This window comes from Macrotis lagotis, chromosome 1, assembly GCF_037893015.1.
Source record: "Macrotis lagotis isolate mMagLag1 chromosome 1, bilby.v1.9.chrom.fasta, whole genome shotgun sequence".
Classification (NCBI taxonomy): domain Eukaryota; kingdom Metazoa; phylum Chordata; class Mammalia; order Peramelemorphia; family Peramelidae; genus Macrotis; species Macrotis lagotis.
Window position 1 is genome coordinate 33595282 of NC_133658.1, and position 18616 is coordinate 33613897.

At 43.4% G+C, this 18616-nt stretch overlaps 1 protein-coding gene and 1 long non-coding RNA gene across 2 annotated transcripts in view; one reads left to right on the forward strand and one right to left on the reverse strand.

The window, feature by feature from the left end:
- The window catches only part of TCF7L1 (transcription factor 7 like 1), a 216317-nt gene extending 200424 nt beyond the window's left edge, over nt 1-15893 (forward strand). Inside the window, exons 5-12 of the mRNA XM_074196253.1 lie at nt 4197-4329; nt 5965-6067; nt 6366-6449; nt 8100-8243; nt 8869-9028; nt 10811-10918; nt 11786-11867; nt 14389-15893. Of these exons, the coding sequence (XP_074052354.1) occupies nt 4197-4329; nt 5965-6067; nt 6366-6449; nt 8100-8243; nt 8869-9028; nt 10811-10918; nt 11786-11867; nt 14389-14825 (1251 nt within the window). The 3' untranslated portion in view covers nt 14826-15893. The remainder of the gene's footprint in view (nt 1-4196; nt 4330-5964; nt 6068-6365; nt 6450-8099; nt 8244-8868; nt 9029-10810; nt 10919-11785; nt 11868-14388) is intronic.
- Nucleotides 8638-12048, reverse strand: LOC141495197 (uncharacterized). Its single transcript, XR_012470686.1, has 3 exons — nt 11701-12048; nt 9345-9503; nt 8638-9054 (listed from the first exon to the last, which is right to left on the reverse strand). It is a non-coding gene; the product is annotated as an uncharacterized LOC141495197 (long non-coding RNA).
- Nucleotides 15894-18616: the final 2723 nt, after the last annotated feature.

Below are 18616 nucleotides of genomic sequence, written 5' to 3' on the forward strand. Positions count from 1 at the left end.
CATGTAGAGTTTGTATGAGCCTAACTGTGGCTTGGAGTCAGGAAAACTTGAGATCAAATCTAACCTCAGCTACTTAACTAACTGGGTGACCCTGGCAAATCACTTCATCTCTCTCAGCCTGAATTTCCTTAAAAATAAAATAATAATAGCATCACTTGATTAATTTTTCCATTATGCATCAAATGAGAGATACTGGATTTTTTTAAGGCTTTTTCAAGGCAAATGGGGTTAAGTGGCTTGCCCAAGGCCACACATTTAGGTAATTAAGTGTCTGAGGCTGGATTTGAACTCAGGTACTCCTGACTCCGGGGCCAGTGCCCTATCCACTGTGCCACCTAGCCGCCCCAAGATATACTGTATGAGTGCAAACTTCATTATTTAACTGTACTGAATCAGGGATATTTGTTTAGCCTAGACACAAGAAGGCTTGGAAGGGGTGGGAGGGTGAGGAGGGCCACAATAGCCATCTCCGACACTTTGAAAAATTGTCCTTTGGAATAGGGACCAAAACTATTCTACCTGGGACCAGGGCCTTACAGTTCAAGGGAAGCAGATACTGATTCAGTCTAAGGAAGAACTTGCCAACAGAGCTTTCATGTTATAACAGCAAAACAAACTGACCTCCCAGAATAGTAAGTCTGTCCATTCTAGAAGTAGCTGAACCATGGCTGCAATAACGTCTCCCGCAGATTTGTTATTGAATTCCTATATTAAGGAATGGGTGTTCAACCAGAATACAGCTAAGGAATATTCAAAATCCGAGAGTCTACGATTCTTCCTCGTCCTCAGTTCTAACCTTTGGATTTTGGGATATTGTTACACTAAAGATATTCTGAGGAGGGCAATCGCCATTTCTTCTGAAGATTGACCAAGAGAATAAGGGTTGATGTACAACAAGATTTACTGGGGACATAGCAGCATCTTTAAGTATTTGAAGAATTTTCACATGAAGGGATTAAACTTGACCTGTTCATCCCTAGAGGGTGGCTTAAGCAGGGTAAAAGGTGGAAGCTGAAATTTAATCATGATATCATGCAATATTCCCTAACTATTTAAGTTGTCCATTAATTGTTTGGGCTACTTTGATCACTGGTGGGTCCTCCTCCTCTGAGGTTTTCAAATCAGAGGACTGACTAGGGTTAGACTAGATGACCTCTGAGGGCTTTTACAGTTCTTGAGATTCTTCCCTTGTGCAAGCTAAAAGGGACTTTACCTGTACAAATAAATTGGGTTGTCTACTTGCATATATGTCCAAAAATAGAAGTCATTTTTTAAAAAATCTACACCTACATCAATACACTTAATATAATAAACACCGAAGCGACATCGTGTGACAAATAGTTCCTCTCCATTGCATTTGTCTTTCCTGGAAATTCTGTAGACAGGACGTCACTGTCTGAGTCTTCCACATAAATTAATGTTTGGAAGTATTAAGTAATTTGTAATACTTTAATCAACAGCCAGTAGACTGGGAAGGTAAGCCAACAGTGGGGAAAGTCTAGAGACATACTGATATATTACTCTCACCTTCGACCTGATGATCGACTCTACACCAGTGAAACTACGACCGTTCTAGATCATGAGCTCCCTGAGAGCAGGGATCATGGCTTTTCTAGCTTGGTATTGTCTCTAGTATTAGGCTGCCACTTGACAAACCCTTGCTGAATTGCCTCACTGTATCTTGGATTCACTAGTCATTACCACCATCTAGTGGAAGCTAAAAATCCCTACAATCAACCACTTCAGAACCATTGTGCTCAAGTTTTCATGTTCTGCAAATGGTCTTAGCAGTTTTTTTTTTTTTTGTCATTTGAAAATTATTCTACAGGAACTCATTGAGTTTTTTACTTCCACCAAATCATCCAAGTCTCTTCGATTCATCTTTTAGATGAGTGGCTGCATGGATTGGGGAAAGAATTTGTCTATGCCTTTGCATCTTGGTTCAGTAACTCTGGACACATCCCTTTATTTCTTAAGACCTGAGCTTCCTTCTCCCATTCTATTTCTCCATTCACTCACTGGCCCCAGTCCAGTCAGCACACCCTTAGTCAGTCATTCATCAGTTCCCAAAGCTTACACTGTACAAACAACCCCAAGGACAATACATCCGAGGTTCAGGTTTCTTCTTAGGATGGTCCCCTTTCAGAGCCCAGCTCCAGGAGGGCCAGCAGCATTCTTTTCTTTGTAAATATAATGGATACCTCCACCCTGTTTTCTTGGCCTAAGGAACAGATCCAGGGAGATCCTGTGGGACTCAGTGAAAGTGCTGGCTGATTTTACTAACCCCTTTCTTTGTCTCTCTATTTTTTATCCTTTGTTATAAACGTAAGTGGAATATTTTTGGAAACAGGGTAGTTAGAAAAACAAAAAAGTATTAAATGTATTTTAAATAATCATAACTAACATTTTTAAGATTTAATTTGGTACTGTCCAAGTATTATAATCATTTTAACATCACAGTGACCCTGGAGTGTATGTACTATTAATATTTCCTTTTATAAGATGAGAAAACTGAGGCATGGTTTTCTATTTGTTTTATTCATTTACTCAAATATTTGAGAGTTTTGTCTATCAAATTTGTAATAAAGAATTAGGTTGAAAAATTATTGTCATTTAAGAAATGGAAGTTTGAAATTATCCAAAGAGTTATATGAACTGACTTGGGTTATCAGAAATAAGCAGGAACCATTAGAATAATATAATTCATTGATAAACATTTCTTAAGCTCCTATGTGCTAAGATCGTAATAAACATTCATGATGCAAAAAGAGGCAAAAACCAGTCCCTGCCTTCAAGGGGCCGACAATAGTGTTAGTGGAATGATGCCTAAAAGAAGCTAATATGTGAGCAATTGAACCAATAAGAGAATGAAAAATAGATGACAGTAATCTCTCCAAAGTAAGGCAGGGAAAAATAGAGAAGAGGAATATTAATGGGGGGGGATATGATAGGTAGTTTATTCTTCAGCCGTTTCATTCATGTCCTATTCTTCATGACCCTATCTGGGGTTTTCTTGGCAGAGATGCTATGATGGTTTGCCATTTCTAACCTAGCTCATTTACAGATAAGTAAACTGAGGTAATCAGGGTGAAGTTATTACTCTGGCCAATGTGCCATATAAAGCTTTCCATAAGAAGGTATCTTAAAACAAATCCCATATAAAGGTAAAATCCTGGATTCTGAAACTATACTAACAGGTATCTAAGATCTATCTTCAAAGAATTCAAGTTAAGCTATATGAGGGCAGACACTGATCCTTATTTTGGCCAGGGTCATGTGGCTAGAAAGTTTCTGAGACCAGATTTGAGTTCAGGAAGAATAGTCTTCTTAACTTAAGGCACACAGTTCTATCCACACTGCTACCCTACTGCCCACTACTAGGGCAGAAAAGTCATCCAGCCATCCTAAAAGTCCTTTATGCTGCCCCAAGAGGGTTGAAACATGGTTAGGCTTTGAGGCAACTTGGCTTTTGTTTCTGTGAAACCTGGTCTTGTGATTCTTGGCCACAGCCCACAGCCTCAGAAGGAGCTTACATTACAGTTCCTTGCTCTTGTCTCTTCCCATCTCTTGCCCTCACCTATCCCCCCCCCCCCCACACTTCAACTGAGTATTTAACAAAACAGGTCTGTACTTATCTCAGACTTCTATGTGAAGACCTTATGTTCCTCTGATTGAACGACTTGTGTAAATTGGATCTACCTTACAAGACTGTACACTTTTATGCTCCATATTTCCCTTCTGGATCTCCTCCACTAATCCCACGGCCCTTGGTTCAGGACTGAGGACACAGTAGGCATCCTGAAGATGCTGACTGATGGGCTGATTGTATGGGGAAGACAAAGCCTGGGGCCAAAGGGACACTCCCTTCTCTACTAGAATGAAGCAAATGTGAGCTCATTGAAGTCAGTGACTATTTTGTTCTTGGTTTGTTGGTGGTGGCGCTTAGACCAAAGTTTGTGACATAGTAAGCACTCAATAAATAAGGAAGGGGAGAGGAAAAAGGGAAGGAGGGAGGGAGGGAGGGAGGGAGAGAGAGAGAGAGAGAGAGAGAGAGGAAGAAGGGGAAGGAAAGGAGGAAGGAAGGGATGAAGGAAGGTTGGTTGGTTGGTTTCTTAGACCACAATGAGTAGCTCCCTTTCTCTCTCCTTCCTTGCCTGGAGTTCACCTGCTCTTTTTTGTTCCTCTTTGTCTTTTAGTCCAACAAAGTTCCCGTGGTCCAGCACCCTCACCATATGCACCCATTGACTCCCCTCATCACCTATAGCAATGACCACTTTTCCCCCGGCTCCCCACCTGCACACCTCTCCCCGGAGATCGATCCAAAGACAGGTAAGTAGTGAGAGGGTGAGTGGCAAGGCTGATGCCTTTTCCGATGTGGAAGCCAGTAAGCCTTTGTCTTCAACCACTTGTCCTTTCCAATCTGTTAGATTTGATCTGCCTTCCTGGCCACAGTAACCCAACCTATGATAAAATTATCCTTCTCTTTAATTCAGAATTACCCTTAGCTTTAGGGGAAGGGGATAATCCTTGTGGTTGGGGAAGGGGGGGGTCTTAGAAGTCAACTTCCATACATGTAAGAGACTACACACTGATTCATACATTATCCTGTTGCTTAACATGAACCTAGGATTCCACCTGTCATCAGTCCTTAATGAGAAAACCTTTCTCCCCATGCTGACTCAGTTGTGATGTTTGTACTCGTTGTTGGCATGTTGTTTCCCCCATTAGACTGAGAGCTCTCTGAGGGCAGGATTGCCTTAGTAGGATTGCCTTATTGTCATAGTAGCCTCTCATGATTTGTTATTGACTGACTCATTGACTGGTATAATAGATAGAGAGAACACTGTCCTTGGAGTCAGGGAAAACTGAGTTTCAGTCCTGTCTCTGACCATCACTTAACTTTTCCTTTCACCCTTAAGTCAGGACATCATCAAATCCATACTATTCACTGACTTGTTATATTTCCACATATGGAAATGGGCTACATGAAACACTTCACTACCTTTAAAGGGCTCTGTAACTATCTGTTATTAATATCATCACTATTTTAGTCACACCATGAATAGTATCCTAGACAAGGTGGAAAGGACTTCCTGATTTTACAGATGGGAAACAGGTCTGAATCAATTTTCTAACTTACCCAAAGTGACTCAGGTAGTAAGTGTTGGAGAGGATCTGAACTCAAGTCTTCTGACTCCCCTGTTCATATCCTTTCATACAACCGAGCTCCTCCCCATTCTTTGTTGTTTTTTTAAATTTAAGTTATTTAAGGCAAGTGGGGTTAAGTGACTTGCCCAAGGTTACACAGCTAGGCAATTATTAAGTGCCTGAGAACAGATTTGAACTCAGGTCCTCCTGACTCCAGGGCCAGTGCTCGCTCTACTGTGGCACCTAGTTGCCCCCCCATTCTTTCTAGGGTAATGAGAACTACCCTAAGAAGGCTGTATAGTGTTCCAATCCCTTTATTCTAGCATAGCAGATGGCAGAGTTAATGTAGGCCCCTTGAAGGCAAGACTGTTTCATTTTTCTTCTAATACTCACAGCCTGCCAGAGAATAGGAGATCAAGGAATGCTGATTGATTCTAGCTTCTGCCTTAACCCTAGTACCTCGTCTTATTCATCCTCAAATATCAGCTTCAACCATATCACCACTCTAGGGAGTGACTTAGAGGGAGAGAACCTGACAGGGCATGAGCCAGTGTACTTGGAGACACTAAGACCCGAGTTCAAATCCCTGCTTCAGATGCATCTATAAGATAAGAGTATTAATAGCATCCAACTCAAAGGATTGTTTTGGGAATCAAATTAGACAATGTGTAAAGTACACTGTAAAGTTTAAGTCATTATCAAAATGCTAGCTATTATGATAAGAACAAAAGGGGATACCAGGAAATCTGGTGGGGTATATCAGGGATTTAGGAGATGAGCCAAGGCACCATGTAATGGGTCTTTCTTTTCAAACAGGAATCCCCAGGCCACCTCACCCTGCTGAGCTATCACCTTATTACCCACTGTCTCCTGGAGCCGTTGGTCAGATCCCCCATCCACTGGGCTGGCTCGTCCCACAGTAAGGAAAACTGAAGCCTCTCCCTTCTCTCTTCTCCTAAACTGCATGATCCATCTATACGGGGTTTTTCTTTTCTAACCTACCTCAGGATCAGACTATCTAGGAGATCTGCACTTCCTGGCCATCAGACAGTGTAAGCACTGATGAGATGCCACTCTCCTCTTCCATCTTCGGGGACCCATCTCTCCTTTTTTTGCCAGAATCTAACCCTCTCTACTCTCTCTCCCCCTTCCATCTCCCACCATCCTCCATGTTTCTTACTACACTGTTCAAAGATTTCCTTGTTTTTGGCATTTAGGCAAGGACAGCCAATGTACTCCATCCCTCCTGGTGGCTTCCGGCACCCATACCCAGCCCTTGCCATGAATGCTTCAATGTCCAGGTAAGTTTTCTGGCTATGCTGACATTCAGACAAAGGAAATTTTCCCCTACCAAGCTACTCTCCTCTCCTTGAATCAAGACTGGTCTTCCTCCTGTCAATCAGAATAGAGAACACATAGGGCTTTCTTCTCCCTCCTGGCTCTGGAAAGAGGAACAATGATCAGAACAGACCCATGTCTTAACTGGTCTAGAGAATCCCCTGGGTCAATGTACATCAAGGCCTTCTTTCAGTTTGTGGGCATCGAAAGTCATCTAAAACAATTGAAAATTTAAGAGATAGGCTCCATGCCATAAAGATAGTTAGGGGGAATAGAGGCAGTACCAGAATTCTTTTCATTGCTGTCAGCATCATTCTCTCTGCCGATATTTCTCTCAACAACAAAGAGAATATAATTGGAAACCCATGCTAGGTTTTCCCCTGGCATCTTGACTCCTCTCCTGTGATTAGCACTACCCCTAATCCTTAGACCTGGCTTTCACTCACCTCCCTCCCCTGAGCCCTCACTCTCACACCTCCCTCCTTCCCTTCCAGTGGCCTCCTTTTTCCTACTCACTGATTCCAGGTCCACCCCTTTCTGTTTTCCCCACTGCCCACACTTTATTTCCCCCTTCTCTCCTATCTTACATAAATATCTTTTCACTCTAATACAGTTAATGTCAGCTCCTTGAGGGCGGCATCTGCTTCCTTTTCTGATATCTGATACATAGAAGGGATTGCTAGGTGGCACCATAGTGCATAGAATGTTGGGCCAGGAGTCATCTTCCTGAGTTCAAATCTGGCTTCAGACACTTAACTAGCTGTGTGACCCTGGACAAGTCACTTTACCTATTTACCTCAGTTTCCTAGTCTGTAAAATGAACTGGAGAAGGAAATGGTGAACTACTTCAGTATTTTTGCCACAAGAATCCCAAATGGGATCAGAATGTGTTAGACACAGCTTAAAACAACAAAACATAGAAGAACTTTAAATACTGTATTATTGAATTTTCTTTGTGTCCTTGTCCTCTTCACCTTTTCCTCCCAACCATTCTACTGCTCTCTTGAGAGTTCCTTCTAGTTCTGTTGGTCTCATCATAACTCCTCAGACACAGCCCTCCATCTCCTACCTCCTTGCCTTTGCACGGTCCATCTCTGTCTCTTCAATTCCCAGACTTCCTTCAAGTCCACCTTCTGCCAGAGGTCCGTCCCAGGCTCCCTTCCTGCTAGCTAGTATTCTTCTGCCATTACCTTACTTTGACATTTTATCTTTCTTACCATTCCATTAGTATGTGAGCTCTTGAGGGCAGAGATCATTTTGGTGCCTCACTTTTGGTGCCCTTTGGCTTCACAGGCTGCCTGGTATGCAGGAAGTGCTTAATATGTGCTTGAAGATTCAGGACTGTCTTCTTTCCACCCTCATTTTCTGACCCTCTGCACTTTCCTTCTCAACATCCTCTTACCTGTCTATTTCCAGAGTTAACCTAGGGTATGCTGTGGAGATGGGAACATTTCTCTCTCACAAGGAGATCAACTTCCCATTCCTCGATGCTATTTTTTTAGAGCCTAAGGTTAAGGATGGGTTCTGATTAAGAGAGTTGAACTAGAATATCTTCCAAAGTTCAACCCTGAGCTTATATCTTTTCTTATCTTTTGTTTCCCTCCTCCTGGAAGTTTGGTTTCGAGTCGGTTCTCCCCTCATATGGTGGCCCCTTCCCATCATGGTCTGCCCACATCAGGGATCCCCCATCCGGCCATCGTCTCACCCATTGTCAAACAGGAACCCACAGCCCCCACCATGAGCCCATCTGTGAGCGCGTAAGTAACCCTTACATCAGAGAAGAGTGTGTGAGGGGAGTCAGTTTTTCTCCACTCCCCCAGTGCATTGACTATGATATGTTGTAGGAAGGGAGCTTGGGAGACCAAGACAATAGAGGTAATTATTCCCTAGGTTTCCTCCCTTGGAATAATTTACTTGGATGCTTTATGTTCCATCCCCTCCATTTTGGACTTTTTTCCCAGAGATATCAGAAAACTCTTTATACTCTTCAGTAGAGTAGCAAAAGGTTTGGAATCATAGGATATGGAAGCTAGAAGACATTCAGGATAATGTCACCTAACACCTTCACTCAACAGATAGAACCAGAGAATTTGCGTGACTTGCCAAAAGTAACAGAGGTGGCCAATGACAGAGACTGGATATGAACCCAGGTCCACTGATTCTAAATTTATTTCCCTTTTCCACTGTTCTACTGCCATATCTGGTAGTGAATGTCATATACATCATTGATGGGTAAGTAGTGGGTGCAAGGTCCCCCAGCTTTCTCTTTACCTCCTCTTTGGGGGAGCCTTTATAGACGTTGAGGCAGAAGAGTAAACAGGCTGTCCCCAAGAATGGATCAGGGAGGATTATCCAATGTTCTCCACCCCCATTTGTTTTCAGGAAATCCCCAGTGACGGTGAAAAAGGAAGAAGAGAAGAAGCCCCATGTGAAGAAGCCCCTTAACGCCTTCATGTTGTATATGAAGGAGATGAGGGCCAAGGTGGTTGCAGAGTGTACGCTGAAAGAGAGTGCAGCCATCAACCAGATCCTGGGCAGAAGGGTAGGAATCTCTCACCTCTCCCATTTCTAAGTCAACCAAAAATTTTTTGTGTGAGTTAGAACAGCTTAAAGGTCCCATTCTCTCTCGTTTTTTTAATCACCATCATCATTATTATCAAATTGAATCCTAAATGACTTTTTTAAAAAAATCATTTTTGTTGCTAAATTCTATTGAAGTCTTTTGTTTTGATATCACAGTCATTTCTGAATAGTCTCCCTTTATTTCCACCCCAAAGAGCCTTCTTCTCCTGGGATGGAAAAAAATAATAACTTAAGCAAAATGACCCGACTGTGTGCTTAACAGCATCTTTTCTTACCTTTTGTTTCCCTCCCCTAGCAGTTTGGTTTCAAGTTGATTCTCCCTTCATAGGATAGCTAGCCTCTTCCCATCATAGTCTGCTCACATCAGGGATCTCCCATCCATCCATGACAAGTGGCAATTGGTCATTTTAATTCCATTTTGTCATATCTTCTTTCTATTTTTCATCATAGTTCATACTGGATCATTTTCTGGTGATTGGTCTTTTTAATTATGGTAGCTTTTTTATTTATATTTTAAGAGTCAATGTATATATTATGTTTCTGTTTCTGTTTGTTTTGCATCAGTTGCTACAAGTCTTTTCAAGATTTTCTGAATCTTTCACAGTCACCATTCCTTACAATTCAATAATATCCCATTGTATTTCTCTACCATTATTTGGCCCCTCAATTCCCACCCCCAGTCACTGTTTCCAGTTGTTGGTTTTTTGTTTTTGACTACCACATACAATGTTGTGGGAATATTTTGGCAAATATAAGATAGGAAAGTCTCATTGGGCTCTCACTGCATAGAAGTGAGATCTCTGGGTATGAACAGTGGGATCCCTTTTGCCTTGGTTTTTCTAGTCAGGATCGAGCTGAACATCAAGGTCCTTGTCCATTTGAATGAGCCCCCGAGGGCAGATTTCTTTTTGTATCCCCTACACTTAGCACACAACTGACACCTAGTGAGCAGTGAATAAATGTCTATTCACGGACATGACATAACGTCAGTGTGTTCAGAGGAAGTAAATAGAAGTCAAAGAGAGCCTTTTCCTCTGTGGCTGCCCCTATCAAAGATGATGTTTCTCCATGTAGGGTTTTCATAACAAGGACAGAGTCTTGTTCTATTCCACTTCACTCCATCCTCCACTCAGCTAAGTGGCCATGGAGATTTTCCCAAAGTGTGAGTCTAACAGGCTCCCACTTAAGGACTCTTCAAGAGCCCCAATACCTCCAAGATCAAATAGCAAAACCTCTGTTCAGCATCAAAAACTCCTTTAAATCTAGTCCCTTCCTACCTTCCCAAGCCTCACTTTTCTCTCTTCTATGTCCTGCACTACTGGCTTCCTTGCTGTTCCCCAAACTTACAGGACTTTGTCTGCCTCCCCCCAAGCCTTTGCTGCTCCTCTCTAACTCCTGGCTTTCTTTAAGATTCAGCTCAAATATGACCTGTCGTATAAGACCTTTTGGGCTTCCTCCAACTCCTAATGCTTTCCCCTTCCATCTCCCTTCCTGTATTGTATCTGTTATAGCGGGTTACTTACATGTAGCTCCCATATTGGAAGGTAAGCTTCCTGAGGGCAGAGGAGCCCAAAGGCCCTTTCCCACTCTGAGGTTTGTGCCCCTGATGTTCTGTATCCTCAACCCATTCATGCAATTTCTGCAGCCAACCTCGAAATCGATAAATACTTTTTAAGTGACAGCTGGGGAATAATCTCTTCCCTTCAAGGTTCTTCATTTTTGGTCTCTACTTTTCTTACAGTGGCATTCGCTCTCAAGGGAAGAACAGGCCAAATACTATGAGCTGGCCCGCAAAGAGAGGCAGCTTCACTCCCAACTCTATCCTACCTGGTCAGCAAGGGACAACTACGTAAGTGTCTGCCTAGTCTAGGTGAAGCTCTATAAGGTGCACCCAAGAGAGGAAATCAGATTTAGGCAGTCTCCAAGAATTAAGGTTAGTCAGTAGGTCAGCTGTCCTGGGAAACAGGACATATATTGGCTATGTGATTTTGGGTAAGAGGTTCAACCTCTCATTGTTCTGAATCACTAAGAAAGATTGGAGTGGTTTGCCATTTTCTTCTCCAATTCATTTTATAGATGAGGAAACTGAGGCAAATGGGGTCACACGGCTAGTAAGTGTCTTGAGGCCAGATTTGACCTCAAGTCCTCCTGACCCTAGGCCTTGTTCTACTCACCTAGATGACCTTTGTGACCTTAATTAGACAAGATGTTTAACTTCTTGGTCAATGATTTCCTCAACCATAAAATAAGGAGACTGGGCTAACTGACCTCTGAGGTCCCTTCCTTTTCTATATCTATGATTCTGTAATCCTGGGTAGAGGGAAAGGTCTATATGAACAGGTGAGTCCTCCCTCCTCCCCCTCATTACAATGTCAGCTCTTTGAAGGCAGGGTCTAGTCATGGGTTCCAAACTTTTTTGTTTTATAGAAGAGACTTGACCAAAAAGTACAGTGACTTGCCCAGAGTCACCCAACTAATAAATGTTTGAGGCACCATTAGAATCTAACCCTCTCACTCCAAGCTCAAGGGAAGTCACCACAGGGGGAAAGATTAGGTCTGGGAGCCACTGGGAAAGGTAGAGGTCCCACTATTAGAAAAGAAACCCTGGCATAGGGACGCCCTCCTCCCTACCTCCTCTTCCTGTAGGCTCTTTCAGGCTGGGTTGCGATCATCGTGTCTCTTATGCCATTATCTCTCTATGGGTTTCCTTTCTCAGGGCAAGAAGAAGAAGAGAAAACGTGAGAAGCAGCTGTCACAGCCTCCACCACAGCCACAACCACAAGTTCAAGAGGCTGAGAGTGAGCCCCTTCTTACATTGATGACCCATTCCCCCTTTCTCCAGATAGAGCACTCCCCTATCCCCCATTTGATGCCTTTGGCCACATTGAATGTGGAAGAGAAGATGCCCTGGTATTCTGAGGCTTAGTTCATGGAGACCCAAAGGAGGAGCAGGGTTTTCCTTCCCCTACTATGGATAAAGTATTGTTGGTACCAATGTGCCTTTTTTTTGGCTAGGCAGTAGGGTCAAGTTACTTGCCTGAGGTCATAAAGCTAGGTAATTATTATGTGTGAAACCAAATTTGAACTCATGTCCTTCTGACTCCATGGCCTGTGCTCTTTCCACTGCGTCACTTAGCTGCCCCTACCAATGTGACTTTTGGCAGATTGCTGACTCTTGTAAAATGAGTGTGCCAATCTTCCTCCCTTTAAGATTATTAGGAATTTTATGTTCTGAACCTGTCCTTTGATTTTACTGGAGTAGAGAACTCACAGTGCGGAAAGGCCTTCCCCAATGCAAAACCAAGAATTTCTTTTGTTTTGGTTTTGGTTTGGTTTGGTTTTTGCAAGGCTGTGGGGTTAAGTGGTTTGCCCAAGGCCACACAGCTAGGTAATTATTAAGTTTCTGAGGTCAGATCTGAACTCAGATCTTCCTGACTCCAGGGCCCGTGCTCTGTCCACTGCACCACCTAGCTGTCCTTGAACCAAGGAGTTCTATGACAGACTCTCCCACAGTCGCAGAGCCAGTATGTGTCAGAGTCCTTTCTTCCTGACTCTGAAACCAGTTCTCTATCCTTGTTGTTCGTCAGTCAGTCAATAAACATTTATTAATCATAGGTAGGAGAAGCTGGGTGGCATAGTGGAGAGCACCAGCCCTAGAGTCAGGAGGACCTGAGTTCAAATCCGACTTCAGACACCTAGCTGTGTGACCTTGGGCAAGTCACTTAACCCCATTGCCTTGCAAAAAAATTTAAAAAAAATAAGTGGCATATTGGATGGAACACTGCGCTTAGAGCCAGGAAGATAGGATTTCAAATCCAATCTTAGACACGTCACACTCAGTAGCTGGGTGACCTTGGGCAAGTCCCTTAACCCTGATTGTCCCCCATCCAAGGTCATCTCCGGTCATCCGGATTCTTATCTGACCATTGAATCCAAATGATTCTGGTGGAGAAAGTGATACTGCTGACTTAGCCCAGCCTCCCCTCACTCAAATCCAATTCATGTGCTTGTCATGGCATCACCTCCCTGATGTCATGGTCTTCTTCAAGAACAAAGGACAAGTATCACCATCATCATCATTAATCATTTAACATGTATCAGTGCTAAGCACAGTGAGGCAAGCATTTTCTGAGTCTTAACGGGCTTTCTAAATGTCTGTGGAAATAGAACAACCTAGAATGAGACTTATGTCCACAGTCCTACATTCGAAACTTCCTGGGAGATGGTGAGAAGATCTGGGCCTCTGCTTTGTCTTCTGTACAATGAGGGAGTTGACCAGGATGAAGCCCAAATGTCCCTTCCTGCTCTCAATCCTATGACCTCCTGGATAGCAGAAGTCATTGTAATGATTTTCCCCTCTCCCTATATTTAAGGATATTTGGAAATGTCTCATTTCCCTCACTCCAGGGAGTTGGGTGATAATCATATTAATATCTAACATTTGCATGGTAATGTTGCAGAGAGTCTGACACTCATTACCTTGACGTCCCTGGTGGCAGAGCTGTTATTTATTGCTATCCCCATTTTTACAGATAAGAAAATAGAGATACAGAGCAGGCAAGTCACTTGCTCGAGGTCATTCAGCTAGTAGGTGTCTGAGGTGGGAGTCAAACCCAAGTCTTATAGAGGTCAAGTCTAGCCTTCTAGCTACCACATTTTTCTGATTCTTTTCACTCAGCTGTTTTCTGCTCTTATACTAAAGACTTCTTGCCCTTTAGAAATCCCTGCATTTCAGAGAACAATGATGATACATTTTTAGCATTATAATTATTATAGCTGGTAATTATATATACTTTAAGGTTTCCAAAATATTGTACATGCATTCTCTTCATTTGATTCTCAAAATAACCATGTTATAGGTGTCTCATATGCCCATTTTATAGATGAGGAAACTGAAGCTCAGTTGCTAAGAGACTTGCCCAAAATCTCTTATACTAAGTGATTGAGAGTAAATTTGAACTCTGACCTTCTTGGCTCCATCTCATCTTCTATCCACTTGGGGGAAAACTTAAATATCTATTCAGCACGTGTTTTCTAGGCACTGTGCTGAAAGCTTTACAAATATGATGTCATTTGTTCCTTAGTCACATTTTACATTTGAAGAAAGTGAGGAAGGAAGAGGTCCAGTGACTTGCCCAAGATCCACATAGCCAATATCAGTCTGAGGTCTGATTGTATCTCTGCTGGGCCTCCAGCTTCCTCACTGTGCTGCATAGATTTCACATTGCTAATCCTCCAAATCCTAATCTCCCTCCCTTTCTTGTACCCCGAGCCGATACCTGTCCTAACCCCCTAAAACTCCCTCTGGTTTTCTCCCAGGTGCCCTGAGCTCCAGGAACAAGAAGCCGTGCCTACACTACCCACCTCCTGAGAAGCCTTGTGACAGCCCTGCCTCCTCCCACGGGAGTATGCTGGACTCCCCAGCCACCCCTTCCGCTGCCTTGGCCTCACCAGCCGCCCCGGCAGCCACTCATTCGGAGCAAGCCCAGCCCCTGTCCCTCACTACCAAGCCAGAGGCCCGGGCCCAGCTGGCCCTCCACTCGGCTGCCTTCCTCTCTGCCAAGGCGGCTGCAGCCGCCTCCTCCAGCCCCATGGGCAGCCAACCTCCTCTCCTCTCCCGGCCCCTCCCCATCAGCTCCCTGCCCACAGCTCTATTGACTTCACCCCCTTCTTTCCAGGCTCCCCTCCATGCCCACCAGGCCCTGCCTGGACTGCAGGCCCAGCCTCTTTCCTTGGTTACCAAATCTGCTCACTAAAGCCAACCCTGCCCCATCCTTCCTTGCTGCCAAGGGGCTCCTTCAGAAGTAGCGATTCAGAAAAAATAAAAAGGAAACTTTATTGGTCAATATTTGACCACTCTGGACTGTTCAGTAAAGTGACTGGTAACGGCAGCACTTTACACTTTGTAGATGTAAACGGTAGCTGATTTCAAGAGCTTTTTTTTAAATAAAAAAAATTAAAAATAAAAAAAAAGAAGACAAGGAAAAAACCTGAAAAGTAGTTTGTTATCCTCTCTGTGCTGTGGTGGACTGACCTGTGCAGAAGAGACATCTCCCTTACCCCTAGCCCCACCCCGCCTCCACCTCTATCCCTACCTCTTCTCTCTGGTCTGCATGTCTGTGATGCTCTACTTGGTCCCTCCCGCCCCTAGGTATTCATCCTTCCCCAGCATCTGCTCTCAGCATCCAACACTCCTCATGTCTCTATCCACCCCAACCTCGGTCCTCTGCCTGGTGCTAAGCTGTCCACCAAGAAGCTGTTTTCTAATGACTCCACTAGCATCCCCCGTCCTCAATGGGATTATCTACCTGCTCCCACCCCTGCCCTGCCACCTCCTTTCTTCCTCTACCCCCAGAATCAGTGACTATGACATGAATCACTTTTCTATCCTTCAACAACAAGAGGGCTCCTTTGGAGCTGTTTGACCCTAATCCTCACTATTTGGAGGTGTACCAGATGTAAGTCACCATCTCCACAAAAATGTCTGTATTTTCTTTGACCCAATGACCAGTCCTAACCTCATCCTCATGGTCCCGGGGAGAGGATTGGACCTCAAGGCCTGGCCCCTTGGCGAGGACCGGGTTAACATAGCCTGCCAAAGTTCTGAGACCCTCCCTATCACCTCCCTATCCCCATCATGCTTCTATTTGTGTGTATTTCTGTTTTGTTTTATGTCTTTGGAGCAATTGGAACTCCCAGTTGTCACTTATTTTCACAAAAGAAAATAAAATTGCAGTTGCAAGAGCCTTCCTTGGTATGTGTGTGTCTTCCATTTCACTGTTAATTTAATGGACAAATAATACACAGAGAGCCTGCCATGCCCTGGATTCTGAGAGCTATAGCCAAAAACACATCACCTGCTTTTGGGGAAGGTGACAGAAACCAGGAGAGAAGGTTCTGGAGCCTGACAGACCCAGAGGCAATTACCGAACTTAGTGTACTTTTCAAGTCAATTTGAATGATTTTATTATCTGTTCATGTCCTTGGAACTGTTATTTGCCTTCTTTGGACCCTCAGGATCTGACCCTAGGAGGTGGGGGCCCCCCCAGGCTATTTGACCAGATATCTGTCAAATATTGAAAGGTTTAAGATAAGTAAAGAACTCAGCAAGTCTAGAAGACAGACTGCTAGGGGAACCTGGAAGATCCTGGGTTCCAATCTGGCCGCTGACACTAACTGCAGGAATCCAGACCCATCCTAGAATTTCTATCAGATTTGCCCAGGTCAGTCAGTCAAGAAGCTTTAAAGTACCCACTGTGTTCCAGATGGCACTCTAAGTTCTGTGGATAGAAATGTGAAAACTCAAATTTCCTGTACCAGGGAGCTAGGGCATGTGGGACTGGATTAGAGGTCACCAGATCCAGAGTCAAAAAAAATCTCTGTTGGGGGGGGGGGGGGGTGGCTAAGTGGTGCAGTGGTTAGAGTACCAGTCTTGGAATCAGGAGGACCTGAGTTCCAATTTGACCTCAGACACTTAATTATTACCTAGCTGTAAAAAACCTTGCAAAAACCCCAACAAACAAAAAAACATACAAAAAAAAAGATCCATGTTTGAATCCTGGCTCCTTGGTACTTATGTGAGTACAGGCAAATCCCTTTAGCTCTGTGGACCTCAGTTTCCTTGTCTGTAAAATGAAGGGATTGGCCTAAGTGACCTCAAGTTTTCTTTCCAACTCTAAATGTTTGGGGGGACAGAGATGGAGGGAAGGGAAGAGAGAGTTAAAGAGAAAGAGAAAAGGAGAGAAATCATTTCTAAGCAAAATACTTGCTACTGGTAGAACAAGTTCCCATATTCCGAATATCTCCTATTGAGGAAACTGGTCACATATTCACAGAAATGACAGCTACCCTAACCTCCTTTAGAGAAGGGAGGCATTGGGCCGGCTAGGTGGCGCAGTACTCTGGCCCTGGAGTCAGGAGTACCTGGGTTCAAATTCGGTCTCAGATGCTTAATAATTGCCAAACTGTGTGGCCTTGGGCAAGCCACTTAACCCCATTGCCTTGCAAAAACCTTAAAAAGAGAGAAAGGAGGCATTAGCTGGATAGGATCCATAATGCCAAGGCAATGCTTCTACCTCCCCACGTGAACTGGCCCTGGCTATAGGATAACCTCAAGGGTGGGAAAAAGATGCCAGGACTTGTGGGGCAGGATGGGATCTCTAAGCTATTTCCTCCCTTTGCTTAAGAAAGAAAGTATTTCCATTTGTTCAAAGGCTGACCATATTTAGGCATGTTTCCTAAATTACAAATTAGCCAGGCAGGGTGAACCCCAACCCCAGGAGTTGCTAGAGATTATAGCCAGAGTCCAATTTCATCTTTAGCTTGAAATAGCAACCCCCCCCCCCATGCACAAACCTGTTGAAACCCCCCCTCCCCAAAATGGATATGTTCTCATACTCTTGAGCTTCCTATGGCCTAACTCTTTTTTACCAAGCCCCTGAGGGAGGTGGCAGCATAGAATTATCCATGAAATGCTAAATGTGTATGTTATACACTTGAATTGGAGACTTATTTCAGACCCTAGTTCTGTGACTGGAGGTAATAATTCATTAACCTCTTTCAGTTTGAGTTTTCTCATCTCTAAAGTGAGAGGGCTGGAGGTGATGAGCTCTGAGATCTCTTCTAATTTGAATTTTTTTAATCTTATGATGTGGCTGAATAGCCCCCACCCTCTAAGCTTTGTTTGGAGTCAACTGATTACTTGCAGCACCAGCCTAGGCCAGTTTTGGACAACCAAACCTTGAGAAATATGGGGAGTCAATCAATCAATCAATAAACACTTATTAGGTAGTTCTTATGTGCTAAACCCTGGAAGAAAAAAATAAAACTAAAGGCAAACCCTGTTCTTAAAGAGCTCACAGTCTAATGGGGGGGAGGAAGACATCAAATGAACAACTATGTACAGACAAGATAACGGTAGTTTGGAGATTATCTCTTTTTGTTCAGTTATTTTTCAATCATTTCTGACTTTCCATGACCCCATTTGGGCTTTTCTTGACAAGATACTGGAGTACTTGGCCATTTCCTTCTCCAGCTCAGTTAATAGATGAGGAAACTGAGGCAGACAAATTTGGGGGATTTGTACAAAGTCATATAGCTACTAAGTATCTGAAGTCAGATTTGAACTCGGGAAGAGGAGTCTTCCTAACTCTAAGTATGGCCCTCTATCCACCACACCAATTCACTTTTTTTCCAATGAGACAATCAAAAACTATTCATTGAAACCTTCTTATCTTCCCCAATTGATAAATGGTCAAACGATATGAACAGATAGTTTTCAAATGAAGAAATTAAAGATATATATGTGTATATATATATATATATATATATATATATATATGTAATCATGAAAAAATGCTCCAAATCATTATTGATTAGAGAAATTCAAATGAAAACAATGAGGTATCCTCTCACACCTATTAGATTAGCCCAGATGAGAAAAAGGGAAGATGATCAATGTTGGAGAGGTTGGGGGAGGACCGGGACATTGATGCATTGCTGGTGGAGTTGTGAACAGATCCAACCTTCCTGGAGAGCAATATGGAAC